At 41.7% G+C, this 22213-nt stretch overlaps 1 protein-coding gene across 2 annotated transcripts in view; it reads right to left on the minus strand.

Annotated features, from left to right (window-relative positions):
* The window catches only part of ift81 (intraflagellar transport 81 homolog), a 79120-nt gene extending 61102 nt beyond the window's left edge, over positions 1-18018 (minus strand). The window contains exons 1-6 of one of the 2 annotated variants that reach the window (XM_061907018.1): positions 17735-18018; positions 17550-17653; positions 14702-14882; positions 14534-14623; positions 10196-10261; positions 9803-9913 (exon numbers count right to left, since the gene is read on the minus strand). In XM_061907018.1, coding sequence (XP_061763002.1) covers positions 9803-9913; positions 10196-10261; positions 14534-14623; positions 14702-14882; positions 17550-17653; positions 17735-17878 — 696 coding nt within the window. In that variant the 5' untranslated portion in view covers positions 17879-18018. The remainder of the gene's footprint in view (positions 1-9802; positions 9914-10195; positions 10262-14533; positions 14624-14701; positions 14883-17549; positions 17654-17734) is intronic. The other variant, XM_061907017.1, reaches the window with a different exon arrangement.
* Positions 18019-22213: the final 4195 nt, after the last annotated feature.

The following is a 22213-nucleotide window of genomic DNA, read 5'->3' on the forward strand; positions in this document are numbered from 1 at the left end:
ATCTCACGATCCACTCTTCCCCCACTCGTGAACAAGACTCCTAGGTACTTGAACTCCTCCACTTGGGCAGGGTCTCCTCCCCAACCCGGAGATGGCACTCCACCCTTTTCCGGGCGAGAACCATGGACTCGGACTTGGAGGTGCTGATTCTCATTCCGGTCGCTTCAGTAATGCGGACGTTGTACCGATCCGTTGTGGTGAAGAAGGAGCTGAGCCGGAAGGCAAAGCTCTCAATTTACCGGTCGATCTACGTTCCCATCCTCACCTATGGTCATGAGCTTTGGGTTATGACTGAAAGGATAAGATCACGGGTACAAGCGGCCGAAATGAGTTTCCTCCGCCGGGTGGCGGGTCTCTCCCTTAGAGATAGGGTGAGAAGCTCTGCCATCCGGGAGGAACTCAATGTAAAGCCGCTGCTCCTCCACATCGAGAGGAGCCAGATGAGGTGGTTCGGGCATCTGGTCAGGATGCCACCCGAACGCCTCCCTAGGGAGGTGTTTAGGGCACGTCCAGCTAGTAGGAGGCCACGGGGAAGACCCAGGACACGTTGGGAAGACTATGTCTCCCGGCTGGCCTGGGAACGCCTCGGGATCCCCGGGAAGAGCTAGACGAAGTGGCTGGAGATAGGGAAGTCTGGGCTTCCCTGCTTAGGCTGCTGCCCCCGCGACCCGACCTCGGATAAGCGGAAGATGATGGATGGATGGATGGCACTTGACGTAATAAGCACCAATTTGAAGAGAACACTTTCCGTCTGAAAAATAACACTTTCCTTCATTGGCAGTCCAACACTTGATCTTCAAAATCATCACCATATTCATGAGCTAATTTGCATGAACACTTCTGGATGTTTGAGGTAGGAGGAGTGGGAGGACAAAAGAAAGGAAGTCTTCTGCGCACGATTCACTGCAGGTGTGATTAATATTAAGAAGAGTTCCTAGAAGTGTGCGCAGCATAGCTTTATAAATCAGATTTTTTTTTAAATCATGTACGCTTTGCGGTTTTTTACCATGAATTGATTAACGTGGACCCCGACTTAAACAAGTCGAAAAACTTATTCGGGTGTTACCATTTAGTGGTACCAATGATTAAGTATTGTACGGAATATGTACTGTACTGTGCAATCTACTAATAAAAGTATCAATCAATCAATCAATTGTTTAGGCAATGCTTTACACTGGAGGCAAGAATGGCTGACTGAGAAGTGGGGACGTTACCAGCTAGCGAGACTTGTACAGTTCGTCGAGGATGCTTACGTTCACTTGTTGCTGTCAAATTTGCGGGACACAATTAGAATGTGTCCTCATCAACATGCATTACCACAATATAGGGATGTTTGTAAAAAGCTCTGTTGTCAGCCAAATGTACATTATTCATATCGCAATCCTAATCCTCACCATAAAATTAAAGTACCAATGATTGTCACACACATACTAGCAAAATTATTCTCTGCATTTGACCCATCACCCTTGATCACCCCCTGAGAGGGGGGGGGGGAGCAGTGGGCAGCAGCGGTGCCGCACCCGGGAATCATTTTATGGTGATTTAACCCCTAATTCCAACCCTTAATACTGAGAGCCAAGCAGGGAGGTAACGGGTCCCATTTTTATAGTCTTCGGTATGACTCGGCCGGGATTTGAACTCACGACCTACCGATCTCAGGGCGGACACTCTAACCACTAAGCCACTGAGTATGCATAAGCTTTATAATGAGAAGGGAATGTTTAGTGTATGCAGCATTGTTATACAAATCTGAAATTGTTTTGTGCAGATACATAAATAAAGTACTATCTATCTATCGGGAAGTGGTGATCTGTGGGGATTAGCCTTCTGCTTTGTTTTTAGCCCCGCTCGACATCCGCGTTTCCGATCACACCGCTGGCGTCTGCTCCGTAGACGGCCCCCGCTGCTACTATACTCCCCTGCTTCACAGGCCGCTGGATGTAGCCGTCGAAGTATTCCCGTGCTAGTTAGCAGGTCTAGCAAGCACGCGTCTATCAGTCCAAAACGGCCCGATGTGTCCACATCCAGAAGTGTCTGGCGGTCGTACGTGATCACGGAGTGACCACGATGTGAGCCAGCCATAAAGTTTGTAGACTTGTCCGGTATTTCTGCCAAATGTTCTGGCTCCGCTCTGAACGGGACTCTCGCTGTTGTGTTGGATCCGCTTTGGACTGGACTCTCGCGACTGTGTTGGATCCATTATGGATTGAACTTTCACAGTATCATGTTAGACCCGCTCGACATCCATTGCTTTCCTCCTCTCCAAGGTTCTCATAGTCATCATTGTCACCGACGTCCCACTGGGTGTGAGTTTTCCTTGCCCTTATGTGGGCCTACCGAGGATGTCGTAGTGGTTTGTGCAGCCCTTTGAGACACTAGTGATTTAGGGCTATATAAGTAAACATTGATTGATTTGATTGATTGATATCTATCTATCTATTGAAGTTTGTGCTAATGCTGAAATCCACACAATGTTTTATAATTGAGTCCCCAGGTGCGTATTATGTGTGTTGAGAAGGGGAGTTAAGATGCATACCACCCCTTCCTGTACAAGAGGGTACATTCACAGACAATCCCATTATAATGTGTTGATGAGCAAGGTAATTTCATGTTTTTTTTTAATTACAATACAACTCCTGTAATAGTTTCTTAATGTGCACAACGGAAATTAAAATGTGTTTAATAACTGAGATGCGTTTTAGAGCTTTTTATGTTGTTTTTTTTTGTCCTGTCCAGCTTCTCAGGCAAATCATATAGTTGATGTAGATGCCCGTATCGGCTGTTCAGATTTACTTTACAAAAGAGAAGTGTAGGATACTTCTCTTGTTGCTTTATTTGAATTTAACTTTATTAAATGTATTTATATTATCATTTGGTGCAGCCGGAGGTGATAGAAAGAGAAAAAAAGGAAGACAGAGGGGGAAATTGTGGGGATAAGAGGGGGATTAGAGAGAGAGACAAAAACGACAACAGCAAATACAACAATAACAACAACAATAGAACAACACCAGCACATACAATATGTACAAATATGATCGTAAAAGTGATAGCAAATAAGCAGTTAGTGAAGTAAATAATATAGTAATGACAATGAGCATTTTTACACTAAAACTGGAGCAATACAAATACCAATAGAAAAAGCGCTATTGATCATGAACAAAACCAATAGTTTACTTCTATTCTCATCAATAAAGTTGTTCAAATGCAACAATATGTATACATAATGATAGCTAGAAAGATAATAAATATCCATTTCCATCCATTTTCTACCGCTTATTCCCTTTCGGGGTCGCGGGGGGCGCTGGCGCCTATCTCAGCTACAATCGGGCGGAAGGCGGGGTACACCCTGGACAAGTCGCCACCTCATCGCAGGGCCAACACAGATAGACAGACAACATTCACACTCACATTCACACACTAGGGCCAATTTAGTGTTGCCAATCAACCTATCCCCAGGTGCATGTCTTTGGAAGTGGGAGGAAGCCGGAGTACCCGGAGGGAACCCACGCATTCACGGGGAGAACATGCAAACTCCACACAGGAAGATCCCGAGGCTGGATTTGAACCCAGGACTGCAGGACCTTCGTATTGTGAGGCAGACGCACTAACCCCTCTGCCACCGTAAATGAAAATGGGTTTGTTTTAAACGCGACAACAAAAACATTTTTATTTTAAACAGCATGGGTTGACTGTATTTTACAATAATGAGAACCATCTTAGTGTACAGTAGTACAGTTCCAAGGGACAATACCATAGTGTACAGTTTGGAAAGTGGTATAGATTTACTATCCTATGAAAATAGGTCATCGCCCAGCCATTATTGTCTGAATAGCTGGCAACACAAGTGAGTATGCATCTCTAAACTGTACCCAAAGTGTGAATAATTAGTGTAAGCCCCATTGTTATGTAGCACGGCCTGCTTGACACTCAGCATCAAGGGTTGGAATTGGGGGTTAAATCACCAAAAATTAATCCCGGGCTCACCCACCGCTGCTGCTCACTGCTCCCCTCACCTCCCAGGGGGTGATCAAGGGTGATGGGTCAAATGCAGAGAATCATTTTGCCACACCTAGTGTGTGTGTATGTGACAATCATTGGTACTTTAAAGGCCTACTGAAATGAGATGTTCTTATTTAAAGGGGAACATTATCACAATTTCAAAAGGGTTAAAAACAATAAAAATCAGTTCCCAGTGGCCTGTTTTATTTTTCAATTTTTTTTTCAAAATTTTACCGGTCTCGGAATATCCCTAAAAAAAGCTTTAAAGTGCCTGACTTTCGCTATCCGTAAATCCACCGTCCATTTCCCTGTGACGTCATACAGGGCTGCCAATACAAACAACATGGCGGTTACCATAGCAAGATATAGCGACATTAGCTCGGATTCAGACTCGGATTTCAGCGGCTTAAGCGATTCAACAGATTACGCATGTATTGAAACAGATGGTCGGAGTATGGAGTCAGATAGCGAAAACGAAATTGAAGAAGAAATTGAAGATATTGAGCGAATAGCTATTGACGCTATTCGGCCATAGCGTGGGTGTACCTAATGAAGTGGCCCATAGCATGGCTGCCTTATTAGCATCGCCGGTAAAATGTGCGGACCAAACGATCTGTACTTTCGCATCTTGTGACACTGGAGCAACTTAAATCCGTTGATTGGTAAGTGTTTGTTTCGCATTAAATGTGGGTATCTATTTTCAAATGTACATACAGCTAGCGTAAATAGCATGTTAGCATCGATTAGCGTAGCATGTTAGCATCGATTAGCTGGCAGTCACGCCGTAACCAAATATGTCTGATTAGCACATAAGTCAACAACATCAACAAAACTCACCTTTGTGATTTTGTTGACTTAATGGTTGCAAATGCATCTGCAGGTTATCCATACATCTCTGTGCCATGTCTGTCTTAGCATCGCCGGTCAAATGTGAAGACACTTTGGTACATTCAATGGGGGTCTGGCGGCATTTTTATTGCCAGTGGTGCAACTTGAATCCCTCCCTGTTAGTGTTGTTACACCCTCTGACAACACACCGACGAGGCATGATGTCTCCAAGGTTCCAAAAAATATTTGAAAAAACGGAAAATAACAGAGCTGAGACCCAATGTTTACAATGGGTTGAAAATTAAAATGGCGGCTGTTTTACCTCGGCGCCGTCACATTCTGACGTCATCCCCTCCAGAGCGATAAACAGAAAGGCGTTTAATTCGCCAAAATTCACCCATTTAGAGTTCGGAAATCGGTTAAAAAAATACATGGTCTTTTTTCTGCACCATCAAGGTATATATTGACGCTTGCATAGGTTTGGTGATAATGTTCCCCTTTGAACGGGGCTAGCAGGTCCATTCTAGGTGTCATACTTGATCATTTCGCGATATTGCCATATTTTTGCTGAAATGATTTAGTAAAGAACATCCACGATAAAGTTCGCAACTTTCGGTGCTAAGAGAAAAGCCCTGCCTCTACCGGAAGTCGCAGACGATGACGTCACATGTGTGGGGGCTCCTCACATCCTCACATTGTTTTTAATGGGAGCCTCCAACAAAAAGTGCTATTCGGACCGGGAAAACGACAATTTCCCCATTAATTTGAGCGAGGATGAAAGATTCGTGTTTGTATATATTGATAGCGACGGACTAGAAAAAAAAAGTAAAAAAAAAGTAAAAAAAAAAAAAACGCAAATGCATTAGGACGGATTCCGATGTTTTTAGACACATTTACTAGGATAATTTTGGGAAATCCCTTATCTTTCTATTGTGTTGCTAGTGTTTTAGTGAGTTAAATAGTACCTGATAGTCGGAGGGGTTTGTCCACGGGTGTCTTGACGCCAAATGTGGGGCGGCACAGCTCGGTTGGTAGAGTGCCGTGCCAGCAACTTGAGAGTTGCAGGTTTGATTCCCGTTTGTGCCATCCTAGTTACTGCCGTTGTGTCCTTGGGCAAGACACTTTACCCACCTGCTCCCAGTGCCACCCACACTGGTTTAAATGTAACTTAGATATTGGGTTTCACTATGTAAAGCGCTTTGAGTCACTAGAGAAAAGCGCTATATATAAATATAATTCAGAAATTCACTAATGTCTCGGGGGAGTCGACGGCAGCTTTATGGACGGCACAAGCTGAGCTTTTCTCCGGTAAGAAGCGACTTTTTACCACAATTTTCTCCAAAAACTGCTGGTTGACATTCCGTCATAATTCATGTTTGCTTGACCGTGCTCTGATCCATAGCAAAGTTTCACCTCCAGGAATTTTAAACAATGAACCACCGTGTGTTTGTGTGGCTTAAGGCTAAAGCTTCCCAACTCCATCTTTCTACTGTGACTTCTCCTATATTAATTGAACAAATTGCAAAAGATTCAGCAACACAGATACTGTGTAATTATGCGGTTAAAGCTGGCGACTTTTAGCTGTGTGTGTGTGCAGCGCTCATATTTCCTTAAAACCCGTGACGTCTTGCGTACACGTCATCATTACACGACGTTTTCAAGACGAAACTCCCGGGAAATTTAAAATTGTAGTAAACTAAAAAGGCCGTATTGGCATGTGTTGCAATGTTAATATTTCATCGTTGATATATAAACTATCAGACTGCCTGGTGGGTAGTAGTGGGTTTCAGTAGGCCTTTAACTTTACTTTAGTCCGCTTGGAAATGGAATTAACCATCATTGCACAGGTTGTTACTGAAACTCCTCCATGTTGACACCTCGCACTCCACTTTCTGTTTGAGAATGCCTTACAGGTGTTGCATTACCTTCATCTTTCGACCCTCTAGCTGTTTAATTAGCATTTTTTCTGTGTGCATAGTAGTCATGAATTCGCTCGTCTTTCACACCACAACCTGTCTGCGTCAGCCTTGGTGACTTATTTGAAAAAGTTCTCTTCTTTTAGATTTGTTCCCATTATTATTGAAAACAGGCTAAATAAGTCTAAACTTTGGATTGCGTACACAAGAACAAACATTATGCTTTTGCGAAGGGAATAATGCTCAGTTTTTGATTGGCACTGCAATTATGTAAAATATCTAGCAATTGCAGAGCAAAGATTCTATAGCAGAGGTCTCAGACACGCGGCCCGCGGGCCAATTGCGGCCCGAACTTTGATATGACAATTTAATTTAATGTTGGTGCGGCCCGCGAGTTTAATATGAACGGCGCTTGACAGCGTCATACTTGCCAACGTTCCCAATTTTCCCGGGAGTCCCCTGAATTCAGGGCACCTATTCTCTCGAAAACCCTGTCGATATTTACCTAATCAACAATATTCAGGGGGTGCCATAATGGCACTGCCTTTAGCGCCCTCTACATCCTGTACAAACAGCGTGCAGGCCCAATTATATGTTGCATCTGACTGTGTTGTACGCACGTTTGCTATTGCAAGACATATTTGATCAACAGCTACACAGGTCACACTGAGAGTGGCCGTAAAAAACACTAACACTGTCACAAATATGTGCCGGACTGTGAACCCACACCAAACAAGAATGACAAACACATTTCGGGAGAACATCCGCACCGTAATACAACATAAACACAACAGAACAAATACCCAGAATCCCATGCAGCCCTAAGTCTTCCGGGCTACAATATACACACCCCCGCTACCACAAACCCCCCCAAGCCCCACCCTCCCTACTTGCGTCGGTTGAGGTCGTGTATATTGTAGTCCGGGTGTTCTGGGTATTTGTTCTCTTGTGTTTATAAGTTGTGTTAGGGTGCAGATGTTTCCCCAAAATGTGTTTGTCATTCTTGTTTGGTGTGGGTTCAAAGTGTGGCGCATATTTGTAACAGTGTTAAAGTTTATACGGCCACCCTCAGTGTGACCTGTATGGCTGTTGAGCAAGTACCACTTGCAGCCACTGACGTTGTTCTGCACAAGTCTCACACAACATGACACAGAGCCGTCACTTTGGTTGTGCGATGACATGATGCAGAGCAATAGTCCACTTTCTGAGGGTACGCTAACCCCCATTCTTGTTTGGTGTGGGTTCAAAGTGTGGCGCATATTTGTAACAGTCTTAAAGTTGTTTATACGGCCATCCTCAGTGTGACCTATATGGCTGTTGAGCAAGTACGTCTTGCAGCCACTGACGTTATGCACAACTCTCACACAACATGATACAGAGCCGTCACTTTGGTTGTGCGATGACATGGTGCAGAGCAGTAGTCTACTTTTTGAGGGTACGCTAACCCCCATTCTTGTTTGGTGTGGGTTCAAAGTGTGGCGCATATTTGTAACAGTGTTAAAGTTGTTTATACGGCCACCCTCAGTGTGACCTGTATGGCTGTTGAGCAAGTATGTCTTGCAGCCACTGACGTTCTGCACAAGTCTCACACAACATGATACAGAGCCGTCACTTTGGTTGTGCGATGACATGGTGCAGAGCAGTAGTCCTTTTATTGAGGGTACGCTAACCCCTGGGGTTACTTGAAGGAATGCCAAGGGAGGGACAAGTGAGATTTATTAAAAATATTCTAAAAAATAGCAGTAATTCATAAATACTAATATTAATTAACTAATACCAATTAATATTAACCATTAATTGGGTAATATTTCAACAAAATATGTATGTAAGTTCATAAACTGTAAAAAAATACAACACTCAGTGTTGACAGCTAGACTTTTTGTGGACATGTTCCATCAATGTTGATGTTAAAGATTCCTTTTTTTGTGAAGAAATGTTTAGAATTAAGTTCATGAATCCAGATGGATCTCTATTACAATCCCCAAAGAGGGCACTTTAAGTTGATGATTACTTCTATGTGTAGAAATCTTTATTTTTAATTAAATTACTTGTTTATTTTTCAACAATATTTTTAGTTATTTTTATATCTTTTTTTTCCCAAATAGTTCAAGAAAGACCACTACAAATGAACAATATTTTGCACTGTTATACAATTTAATAAATCAGAAACTGATGACATAGTGCTGTATTTTACTTCTTTATCTATTTTTTTCCAACCAAAAATGCTTTGCTCTGATTAGAGGGTACTTGAATTAAAAAAATGTTCACAGGGGGGGTACATCACTGAAAAAAGGTTGAAAACCACTGTTGTAGAGGTTCCATAAATATTGATGTTAAAGATTTCTTTTTTTGTGAAGAAATGTTTAGAATAAGCGGAAGAAGATGGATGGATGGATGGATGTTTAGAATTAAGTTCATGAATCCAGACGGATCTCTATTACAATCCCCAAAGAGGGCACTTTAAGTTGATGATTACTTCTATGTGTGGGATTCTTTATTTATAATTGAATCACTTGTTTATTTTTCAACAAGTTCTTAGTTGCTTTATCTCTTTTTTTCCAAATAGTTCAAGAAAGACAACTAATAAATTAGCAATATTTTGCACTGTTATACAATTTAATATATCAGAAACTGATCACATAGTGCTGTATTTTACTTTTTTATCTGTTTTTTTCAATCAAAAATGCTTTGCTCTGATTAGGGGGTACTTGAATTTAAAAAATGTTCACAGGGGGTACATCACTCAAATAAGGTTTGGACCCACTGCTGTATACGATACGGTGTGCGCCACAGGAGACAATATGAAAGTTTTGAGAAATCTGCGGTTATATTCTTATAAATGATGGAGCAGTAATGCGGTAAAATTTCATATGAGACGCGCTGTCGTGTATTAATTGACATTTTACATGCACTTATTCATGCAAAATAAGCCCCCTCATGGCTATTGTATCTTGAGAGGTGAATTTTCTAATAAAAAAATAATCAATTATCATTTTTTTTCCAAGTGCAAAATATAAATCATTCCATAAACTGTAAAATCGTTTGAATAACATTCTTACTTGATTCTTTTGTTCTTGCTTCTGGTGGGCCAAATGTTCTTCCCTCTTCTTCTCAACTCTCAGCTGTTTGGCCTGCTCCAGCATCTGTTGATGGTTGGACACTGACTCCACCTAGTGGAGGGACAAGAGAACAAGGAGATGTCACAATACAGTGCAGCCCAAAAATAACCAAACGCCTCTGACGGGGTCAGGTTTCGCCTTTTTGGAATGGCTTTGGCGTGTAAGATCAACAGCCCATTACTTTGCTGGCTTATTACTACAACTTTACAAGCTGTGACATCCTTGTCAGGTCTACTGGAGAAGATAAAAATATTTGACCGGGGTCATGTTTTCATTCCTCTTTGAATCCTAAAGCCAGACAAGCAAAGGGGGCCCTTGGAGGAGTTTGCTCACCCTCTTTTTCAGCCTCTCCACGCGTTTGATGAGCGGGCCTTTCTCCTCTTCCATTGCACTGATATCCTGTTGAGAAACACACAAAACACGTTTTTAGACGAGAAAATTAACACATTAAAGCATTCGATCTACATTAAAATTAGTTTTATCCAGACTTTTTTATAAATGTATATTTAGTGTGTACATGCCTGTATTCTAATGTAGTTACTTATGCTAACTTTTTAAATTTTTTTATCTATTAACTATTTGATCCAATTATACACTGAACAAAAACAAATGCGACATTTTTGTTTTGGCTCCCATCTTTCATGAGTTGAACTCAAAAACCTAAAACTTTTACTATCTACTCAAAATACCTATTCCTCAAATAGTGTTCAGAAAACTGTCTAAATCTGTGTTAGTGAGCATTTCGTCTTTGCCAAGATAATCCATCCCACTGTGATTTATAACACAGGTTTGTGCCTTAGGCTGTCCACAATAAAAGGCCACTCTGAAATTTGCAGTTTTATCACACAGCACAATGCCAGAGATGTTGCAAGTTTTGAGGGTGTTTTTTGAGGTTTGAGGTTGGTATGCTGACTGAAGGAATGTCCACCAGAGCTGTTGCCCGTGAATTGAATGTTCATTTCTCTACCATAAACTGTCTCCAAAGGCGCTTCAGAGAATTTGGCAGTACGTCCAACCGGCCTCACAACCGTGACCACACCAGCCCAGGACCTCAACATCCAGAAGGGGCACTTCCATGATCATCTGAGACAAGCCACCCACACAGCTGCTGCAACAATTAGTTTGCATAAACTGTCAGAAACCGTCTCAAGGAAGCTCATCTGCATGCTCCTCGTCCTCATCGGGGTTTTGACCTGACTGCAGTTCGTCGTCGTAACTGACTTCAGTGGGCGAATGCTCACATTTGATGGCATCTGGTACATTGTAGAGGTGTTTTCTTCCTATTCCGCAAATAGTGTTCACAAATCTGTCTAAATCTGTGTTATTCAGCACTTCTTCTTTGCCAGGATAATCCATCCCACCTCACAGGTGTGGCATATCGGGATGCTAATTAAACAGCATGGTTATAACACATCTTTGTGCCTTAGACTGCCCACAATAAAAGGCCACCCTGAAATTTGCAGTTTTATCACACAGCACAATGCCAGAGATGTTGCAAGTTTTGAGGGTGGTTTCCGAGGTTTGAGGTTGGTATGCTGACTGAAGGAATGTCCACCAGCGCTGTTGACCGTGAATTGAATGTTCATTTCTCTACCATAAACTGTCTCCAAAGGCGCTTCAGAGAATTTGGCAGTACATCCAACCGGCCTCACAACCGTGACCACACCAGCCCAGAACCTCAACATCCAGAAGGGGCACTTCCATGATCATCTGAGACAAGCCACCCACACAGCTGCTGCAACAATTAGATTGCATAAACTGTCAGAAACCATCTCAAGGAAGCTCATCTGCATGCTCCTCGTCCTCATCGGGATTTCGACCTGACTGCAGTTCGTCGTCGTAACTGACTTCAGTGGGCGAATGCTTACATTTGATGGCATCTGGCACATTGTAGATGTGTTTTCTTCCTATTCCGCAAATAGTGTTCACAAATCTGTCTAAATCTGTGTTATTCAGCACTTCTTCTTTGCCAGGATAATCCATCCCACCTCACAGGTGTGGCATATCGGGATGCTAATTAAACAGCATGGTTATAACACATTTTTGTGCCTTAGGCTGCCCACGATAAAAGGCCAACCTGAAATGTGCAGTTTTATCTCACAGCACAATGCCAGAGATGTTGCAAGTTTTGAGGGTGGTTTCCGAGGTTTGCGGTTGGCATGCTGACTGAAGGAATGTCCACCAGCGCTGTTGACCGTGAATTGAATGTTCATTTATCTACCATTAACTGTCACTAAAGGCGTTTCAGAGAATTTGGCAGTACATCCAACCGGCCTCACAACCGTGACCACACCAGCCCAGAACCTCAACATCCAGAAGGGGCACTTCCATGATCATCTGAGACAAGCCACCCACACAGGTGGTGCAACAATTAGATTGCATAAACTGTCAGAAACCGTCTATAGGAAGCTCATCTGCATGCTCGTCGTCCTCATCGGGGTTTCGACCTGACTGCAGTTTGTCGTCAAGTGGGCAAATGCTCAATTTTGATGGCATCTAGCACATTAGAGAGGTGAATCCTGTTTTTTTTCACTGTATCGGGCAGATGGCAGACAGCTTGTGTAGCATTGCTGATGTCAATGTTGTGAATCAAGTGGCCCATGATGTTATGGTATGAGCAGGCGTATGTTATGGACAACAAACGCAAGTGCTTTTTGTTGTTGGCATTTTGAATGCAGAGATACCATGATGAGATCCTGAGGCCCATTGTTGTACCATTCACCTGAGACCATCACCTCATGTTGCAGCACGACAATACACGGCTCCATATTGCAAAACTGCAAATTTCAGAGTTGCCTTTTTTATCGTGGGGAGTCTAAGGCATACCTGTGCAATAGTCATGCTGTACAATCAGCATCTTGATATGCCACACCTGTAAACTGGGATGGATTTTCTTGGTAAAGAAATGCTCACTAACACAGATTTAGACTCATTTGTGAACAATATTTGAGAAGAATAGGACTTTTATTTATTTAGTACAATTTTTACATTTTTGAGTTTAACTCTGTCTATCCGTGTATTACCTGACACCTTCTGTGTTAGTTACTTCTCTTTGTTTTTAATGTTTTTTTTTTTATTTTCTGCTGGATTTACTCTCTATTTTATGCTGCAGCGGTCACATACGCTGTAATATTGTACATGGTGATTGTTATATATTGTATATACGAAATAGACAAAATACATTAGTATATATAATATACTGCACATATATTATGTAAATATTACATATATATGTTGTATTTTATATCGCTATATTTAGTCTATTTATACCTGCATTGTCTGTTCTATCCTTACACTTTCCATCATTGTAACTGAGCTACTGTGTGGAACAATTTCCTGCGTGGAACAATTTCCCTTGTGGATCATTAAAGTTTAGAGCGGTATGGCTCGGTTGGTAGAGTGGCCGTGCCAGCAACTTGGGGGTTGCAGGTTCGATTCCCACTTCCGCCATCCTAGTCACTGCCGTTGTGTCCTTGGGCAAGACACTTTACCCACCAGCTCCCAGTGCCACCCACACTGGTTTAAATGTAACTTAGATATTGGGTTTCACTATGTAAAGCGCTTTGAGTCACAAGAGAAAAAGCGCTATATATGAAATATAATTCACTTCACGTCTAAGTCTAACTCATGAAAAATGGGAGCAAAAACAAAAGTGTTGGGTTCATTATTTCTTCAATATATTACTCCCTTTCATATTTTCTTATGGTATTTTTTACAACACCTTTACTTGTTCTTACATTACTGCTTAATTTAGAGCCACCATATAGTTGTCTATTTCTGTCAAAAATATTCCCCCCCCTATCACTCATTATCTATTCATATTTATTCAAGTACTCTTTATTATTACTTTTATTCAGTTATGTTATCTCTATTTTAACATCTTTGTGTTTTTGCTTTACTTTAAAATTGCACAAGACAGTCATTTTTTATTATCTTGAAACTCATATTAGATATGTATTTATTTAATACCTTATGTCTATAATCCATAATACAATTATCAGCTCATTTTAAAAGTTGTATTCAGTTGTATTATTTCTAATATGGGATACACTGTTCCTCTCTGTCACCGCACTTATTTATTCCTATATCTATTATTCAATTCAATTATTTTTGTGGACCGCGCGGCTCGTGTGGTAGAGCGGCTGTGCTATCAACTCGAGGGTTCCAGGTTCGATCCCAGCTTCTGCTATTGTGTCCTTCAGCAAAACACTTCACCCTTGCTCGTGATGGACCAGGTTAGCGCCTTGCATGGCAGCTCCCGCCATCGGTGCATTTATGTGTGTGTGAATGGATGAAAGTGGAAATAGTCTCAAAGCGCTTTGAGTTCCCTGAAGGTAGAAAAGCGCCATACAAGTATAATTCATTTACTGTTCTATTTTTTGTTATTTATTGTATTTTTTTTTTTTATTAAAAAGGTGTCTACAATAACTAATAACCATACTAATACACTTTGTATCCTCTTATTTTCCTTTTTTATTTAAAAAGTCTATTATAACGTAGGTTAAACACAACTGCTGGGACATGTATGATTAAATTAACTTTTCATCAGGTTAACTAATAATGATTTAAGTAAAAAAAAAAAAAAAATATATATATATATATATATACGTATATATTGTGTTTGCTGGCTGTCATCATCAATTGCAATTAAGAGTCAAAAATTCATTTTACCCTCCTAATTTCTGCTGTGGAGAAGCCTGACGTTCTGAGCTGCTCACACTCCTTGTGGTTTGTCTTAAATGATTCCACCAGTTCTTCATACTGGGAAGACAGATATGACATGCATTAGCTCCTTTGCCGCTGAGGTTTTATTTTGCCTTGCGGTTTGTGTGGAAAAACCTGATGATAGGTGTCAGTGATGACATCATCGGCCAGGAACTCTGCGGGGACATCAAGTTTAACGAGAAAGCGCGCCAGGTAAGCCCTTTTCTTCAGCTCTGGGACTCTCTGCAGCAGCCAGTGGAGAATGGGATGCACTGTCGGTTTGCTGCCAATCACCAGACCTTGTCTGAAGCCGCTCCTGATGTAAGCAAAGCAATATGTTTTGTACGACCGTGCAAATACGTGACGTACAGTGGGGCAAAAAAGTATTTAGTCAGCCGCCGATTGTGCAAGTTCTCCCACTTAAAATGATGACAGAGGTCTGTCATTTTCATCATAGGTACACTTCAACTGTGAGAGACAGAATGTGAAAAAAAAATCCAGAAATTCACATTGTAGGAATTTTAAATAATTTATTTGTAAATAATGGTGGAAAATAAGTATTTGGTCAACCATACAAAGCTCACACAAATGGAAGGAGGTTTTGGCTCAAAACCTCACGATACATGCCCCCATTCATTCTTTCCTTAACACGGATCAATCGAGCTGTCCCCTTAGCAGAAAAACAGCCCCAAAGCATGATGTTTCTACCCCCATGCTTCACAGTAGGTATGGTGTTCATGGGATGCAACTCAGTATTCTTCTTCCTCCAAAAAAGACGAGTTGAGTTTATATCAAAATGAATACATGGATGATACAGCAGAATAAAGAGCAGGGCATCCATCATCTGCCGGTGGTTTGGCTTCAAATGGGAATATATTCAGCAGACAACAGCAATATGCAAAGTAGGCAGCAGAAGTGTTGCTACAAAGAGGTAGCAACACTATTAATTTGTTCTTTCATTTAACACATGGGTGTCAAACTCTGGCCCGCCGTGTAATTTAATTTGGCCCTCGAGGCAATATCAATTTAGCATTAGAGCTGGCCCGCCGGTGTTATACAGCGTCGATGCCGCTGTAACACCGCATTCACCGCTAATATTCATACTTGCCATCCCTCCTAATTTTCCAAGTAGACTCCCGGAGTTCAGTGTCCCTCCCGAAAATCTCCCGGGGCAACCATTCTCCCGAATTTCTACCGATTTCCACCTAAGCAACTATATTGGGGGCGTGCATTTAAAGCACTGCCTTTAGCGTTCTCTACAACCTGTCGTCACGTCCGCTTTTCCTCCATACTAACAGCGTGTCACATAATATTTGTGGCTTTTACGCACACACACACACACACACACACACACACAAGTCATACTTGGTCAACAGCCATACAGGTCACACTGAGGGTGGCCGCATAAACAACTTTAGCACTGTTACAAATATGCGCCACACTGTGAACCCACACCAAACAAGAATGACAAACACATTTCGGGTGAACATCCGCACCGTAACACAACAGAACAAATACCCAGAACCCCTTGCAGCACTAACTCTTCCGGGAAACTTCCAGCAAACTGACCAATAATTAACGTTTTATTCATGCATTTTCTCTTGCTATTTCAAGGCTTGAATGTTTGGTTCAATCATTATTGTTATTTTATTTTCAAATGAATTATTAGCCTGTGTAAAAAATGTGATACTTACCTCAGAAGATTGCAAATAGAAAAAAAAGGCATAACATTTGTGTTTAAATCTTATTTGATATGCGTGAATGTGAGTGTGAATGTTGTCTGTCTATCTGTGTTGGCCCTGCGATGAGGTGGCGACTTGTCCAGGGTGTACCCCGCCTTCCGCCCGATTGTAGCTGAGATAGGCGCCAGCGCCCCCCGTGACCCCAAAAGGGAATAAGCGGTAGAAAATTGATGGATGGATGCCATTGATATTTTTTTAACTATTATTATCATTATTTGAAACTGGATTTTGCATGTCACTAAAGTTATATAAGCCTTGCTTGTTCAATATTTAATGCAAAACTTGTTTGGGTCCCTATTAAAAGGTTAATTTGTTCAACCTTGGCCCGCGGCTTTGTTCCGTTTAAAATTTTGGCCCACTCTATATTTGAGTTTGACACCCCTGATTTAAAAAGTCACCCGTGAGAGAATGAAGAGTATTTAATAAATACATCCATCCATCCATCCATTTTCTACCGCTTATTCCCTTTCGGGGTCGCGGGGGGCGCTGGCGCCTATCTCAGCTGCAATCGGGCGGTAGGCGGGGTACACCCTGGACAAGTCGCCACCTCATCACAGGGCCAACACAGATAGACAGACAACATTCACACTCACATTCACACAGTAGGGCCAATTTAGTGTTGCCAATCAACCTATCCCCAGGTGCATGTCTTTTGGAGGTGGGAGGAAGCCGGAGTACCCGGAAGGAACCCACGCATTCACGGGGAGAACATGCAAACTCCACACAGAAAGATCCCGAGCCTGGATTTGAACCCAGGACTGCAGGACCTTCGTATTGTGAGGCAGACGCACCAACCCCTCTGCCACTGTGAAGCCGGTTCTGATCAATTGACTTAGTTGTGATTTCCCTCTCTGCATGAAAGTTTAAAAGTATCATATATTAAGGCAGTATGAAGAAGAGTGATTTAATGTAGACTGCTGTGATTATATGTATCAAGTTTTCATTCAAGGCCAAGGCAAAATATCGTAATATATATTGCAATATGGCATAAAAATATCGCGATATTAATAAAAGCCATTATCGCCCAGCCCTACCCAGATACCCTTGCGGCACTAACTCTTCCGGGACACTACAATATACACCCCCGCTACCACCAAACCTCCCCCTCTTCCCCAATGAGCCAAAGTCAGGGCGTCTCAGTTTGAATAAGTTATTAATTCTATAATATTTATTTTAATAAAAAATAAAAACGGGTGCCAGAGCATTTATATTTCACTTGAATGCCGAACTGCAGTACTTACAAGTCAGCCTGGTTGCCAGGTGGTTTGTATTTCAGCATCCCGAGCAGAGAACACATCCTCTTGGCGGTTTGTTCAGGCATTTCCTCGCGAATATCAATAGCTTGCTGGAGAAAAAAAGCAAAGTATTTATTAATTTGTTAACATGGCGGCAGTCACGCAAGTAAATAAAATAAAACCTTGCTTACCTTCGGGTCGACCTCGGCTAGCACGTCGTTTAATACCTGAAGCAACTGCATCGGCTCCAGCGAGTCAAACGTGATGAGATTAAAGTTCTTCCTGAACGGATCTTTGTTCAGTTGCTCGACGATAAATTTCAACTGTTCGCTCATCTTGTGGCGATTATTTTGTACTTATTTGACCAACCGGAGATTTCCGTCCTCGGCTAACACCAGCTAGCAAAATATCCACTGTGTCGTGATGCGTTTGCGTCCTTAGGAGACGTCGGAATTTGTTGCCCCCCTTTTATCTAGCATTCAACTGCGTGTCCTCACAGACCTCTTTCAAGCCTGACATCATACGTTAAAAAAAAGTGCGTCTCCACTTTTTCCATCTACATTCAAGGCGTTGTTATATTTTTCTATTTAAAAAAAAAATCGTGTAATTTGTTGATAAAATAAAAGACTTCAAAATTAAAAAGGTATCCAAACAAAGTTTTTTTTATATACACGCTCAAAATATACTTAATGGCCCAGCAACTGTTAAGTGGCTGTTTTCACCAAATTCGATTACGATGTGTGACGGAAATTCGGAAAATTCAGAAATCCCAACTTTTACGGTTAACGGGAACGCATCACTCTTATTTCGCATTGTTCCAGTTACCGTGGATACCAACAGAGTGGGCGATACTACAAACTTTACTATCGACTTGATACCAAATAACTGCTGCACAGGATAATTATTTTTTTTTCCTTTTCTTTGTTTATCATGGTTATTATAATAACCAATCCAAAAAAACTCCCTTTTTCATGACACATTTTTTTTATCAAGCGTTAACCGGTCCGCAGCTACAAAAAGGTTGGGGACCACTGGCCTAGAATTTTAATCCGGTGTTTTTATTAATATTATTATTATTAATATTAATAAAAATCGTAATACTCCGGTGTTTTTATTATTATTATTATTATTAATATCAATAAAAACACCGGATTAAAACTCTAGACCAGTGGTTCCCAACCTTTTTGTAGCTGCGGACCAGTTAACGCTTGATAATTTTTTTTTGTCATGAAAAAGGGAGGTTTTTTGGGGTTGGTTATTATAATAACCATGATAAACAAAGAAAATGAAAAGAAAAACTATAATTATCCTATGTTTTTATTAATATTAATAATAATAATATTAATAAAAACACCGGATTAAAATTCTAGACCAGTGGTTCCCAACCTTTTTGTAGCGCTTGATAATTTTTTAACAAGATTAATAGTAATAATATTAATAAAAACACCGGATTAAAATTCTAGACCAGTGGTCCCCAACCTTTTTGTAGCTGCGGACCGGTTAACGCTTGATATTTTTTTAACAAGATTAATAATAATAACAAGATTAATAATAATAATATTAATAAAAACACTGGATTAAAATTTTAGACAAGTGGTCCCCAACCTTTTTGTAGCTGCGGACCGGTAAACGCTTGATATTTGTTTTTTGTCATGAAAAAGGGAGTTTTTTTGGGTTGGTGCACCAATTGGAAGTGTATCTTGTGTTTTTATGTTGATTTAATTTAAATAAAAAAAAAATAATAATTTTTTTTTTTTAAATAATACAAAATTCTTCTGCGGCCCGGTACCAATCGAGCCACGGCCCGGTAGCGGTCCGCGGCCCGGTGGTTGGGGACCACTGTTCTAGACCAGTGGTTCTTAAATGGGGGTACGTCTACCTCTGGGGGTACTTGAAAGTATTCCAAGGGGTACGTGAGAGTTTAAAAAATATATATTCTAAAAATAGCAACAATTCAAAAATCCTTTATAAATATATTTATTGAATAATACTTCAACAAAATATGAATGTAAGTTTATAAACTGTGAAAAGAAATGCAACCATGCAGGGGCGCCGAAAAGGGGGGGTGAAGGAGACGGATTCTAGGGGCCCATGATGGAGGGGGGCCCAGGGAGGCCCCTAATGATGATGAAATTGCATGAAATTATGTGTTGGGGGCCCTGTAAAGATTCTTTTCATGGGGCCCAAAATCCCTAGCGGCGCCCCTGCAACAATGCAATATTCAGTGTTGACAGCTAGATTTTTTGTGGACATGTTCCATAAATATTGAAGTTAAACATTTCTTTTTTTGTGAAGAAATGTTTAGAATTAAGTTGATGAATCCAAATGGATTTCTATTACAATCCCCAAAGAGGGCACTTTAAGTTGATGATTACTTCTATGTGTAGATATCTTTATTTATAATTGAATCACTTGTTTATTTTTCAACAAGTTTTTTAGTTATTTTTATATCTTTTTTCCAAATAGTTCCAGAAAGACCACAACAAATGAGCAATATTTTGTACTGTTATACAATTTAATAAATCAGAAACTGATGACATAGTGCTGTATTTTACTTCTTTATCTTTTTTTTTTCAACCAAAAATGCTTTGCTCTGATTAGGGGGTACTTGAATAAAAAAAATGTTCACAGGGGGTACATCACTGAAAAAAGGTTGAGAACCACTGTTCTAGACAACCCCGGTATTTGTTCATCCAGCCATCCATCTTATTCCGCTTATTTTAGGTCGGGTCGCGGGGGCAGCAGCCTAAGCAGGAACGCCCTGACTTTCTTCTCCCCAACCACTTCGTCAAGCTCTTCCCAGGGGATCCCGAGGCGTTCCCTGGCCAGCCGGGAGACATAGTCTTCCCAGCGTGTCCTGGGTCTTCCCCGTGGCCTCCTACCGGTGATCCACTATGGACTGGACTCTCACTATTATGTTAGATCCACTATGGACTGGACTTTCACAATATTATGTTAGACCCACGCGGCGTCCATTGCATCCGGTCTCCCCTAGGGGGCGGGGGGTTGGGGGCTACATAAATAAACATTTACTGATTGATTGATTGACATCCTCATCGACGTCCCACTGGGTTGTGAGTTTTTCCTTGCCCTTATATGGGCGCTGAACCACGGATATCGTCGTGGCTTGTGCAGCCCTTTGAGACATTTGTGATTTAGGTCTACATAAATAAACATTGACTGATTGATTGATTGCCATCCTCATCGACGTCCCACTGGGTTGTGAGTTTTTCTTTGCCCTTATATGGGCGCTGAACCACGGATATCGTCGTGGCTTGTGCAGCCCTTTGAGACATTTGTGATTTAGGGCTACATAAATAAACATTTACTGATTGATTGATTGACATCCTCATCGACGTCCCACTGGGTTGTGAGTTTTTCCTTGCCCTTATATGGGCGCTGAACCACGGATATCGTCGTGGCTTGTGAAGCCCTTTGAGACATTTGTGATTTAGGGCTACATAAATAAACATTTACTGATTGATTGATTGACATCCTCATCGACGTCCCACTGGGTTGTGAGTTTTTCCTTGCCCTTATATGGGCGCTGAACCACGGATATCGTCGTGGCTTGTGCAGCCCTTTGAGACATTTGTGATTTAGGTCTACATAAATAAACATTTACAATCGGGCGGAAGGCAGGGTACACCCTGGACAAGTCGCCACCTCATGAGATAGGCGCCAGCGCCCCCCGCGACCCCGAAAGGGAATAAGCGGTAGAAAATGGATGGATGGATGGATGGAAATAAACATTTACTGATTGATTGATTGACATCCTCATCGACGTCCCACTGGGTTGTGAGTTTTTCCTTGCCCTTATATGGGCGCTGAACCACGGATATCGTCGTGGCTTGTGCAGCCCTTTGAGACATTTGTGATTTAGGGCTACATAAATAAACATTGACTGATTGATTGATTGACATCCTCATCAACGTCCCACTGGGTTGTGAGTTTTTCTTTGCCCTTATATGGGCGCTGAACCAAGGATATCGTCGTGGCTTGTGCAGCCCTTTGAGACATTTGTGATTTAGGGCTATATAAATAAACATATACTGATTGATTGATTGATTGATCTCCCTTAGAGATAGGGTGAGAAGCTCTGCCATCCGGGAGAGGAGCCAGATGAGGTGGTTCTGGCATCTGGTCAGGATGCCACCCGAACGCCTCCTTAGGGAGGTGTTCCGGGCACGTCCGACCGGTAGGAGGCCACGGTGAAGACCCAGGACACGTTGGGAAGACTATGTCACCCGGCTGGCCCGGGAACGCCTCGAGATTCCCTGGGAAAAGCTGGACGAAGTGGCTGGGGAGAGGGAAGTCTGGGCTTCCCTGCTTAGGCTGCTGCCCCCGTGACCCAACCTCAGATAAGCGGAAGAAAATGGATGATTGATTGATCCCAGCTTTCGCCATCCTAGTCACTGCCGTCGTGCCCAGTGCCACCCACTCTGGTTTAAATGTAACTTAGATATTGGGTTTCACTATGTAAAAGCACTTTGAGTCACTAGAGAAAAGCGCTATATAAATATAATTCTTCACTACCGTCGAAATCACACTGGTATTTATACCAGACGGTGTTGGTATCGAAGCAGTCGATAACTGTACCGATCAACCCCGTACGTTCACCACGCCCCCTGGATACCATGGGCACGGGGCAGGTCGGTTGCTAACCGAAA

Source organism: Nerophis ophidion, linkage group LG07 (genome assembly GCF_033978795.1).
Source record: "Nerophis ophidion isolate RoL-2023_Sa linkage group LG07, RoL_Noph_v1.0, whole genome shotgun sequence".
Lineage (NCBI taxonomy): Eukaryota > Metazoa > Chordata > Actinopteri > Syngnathiformes > Syngnathidae > Nerophis > Nerophis ophidion.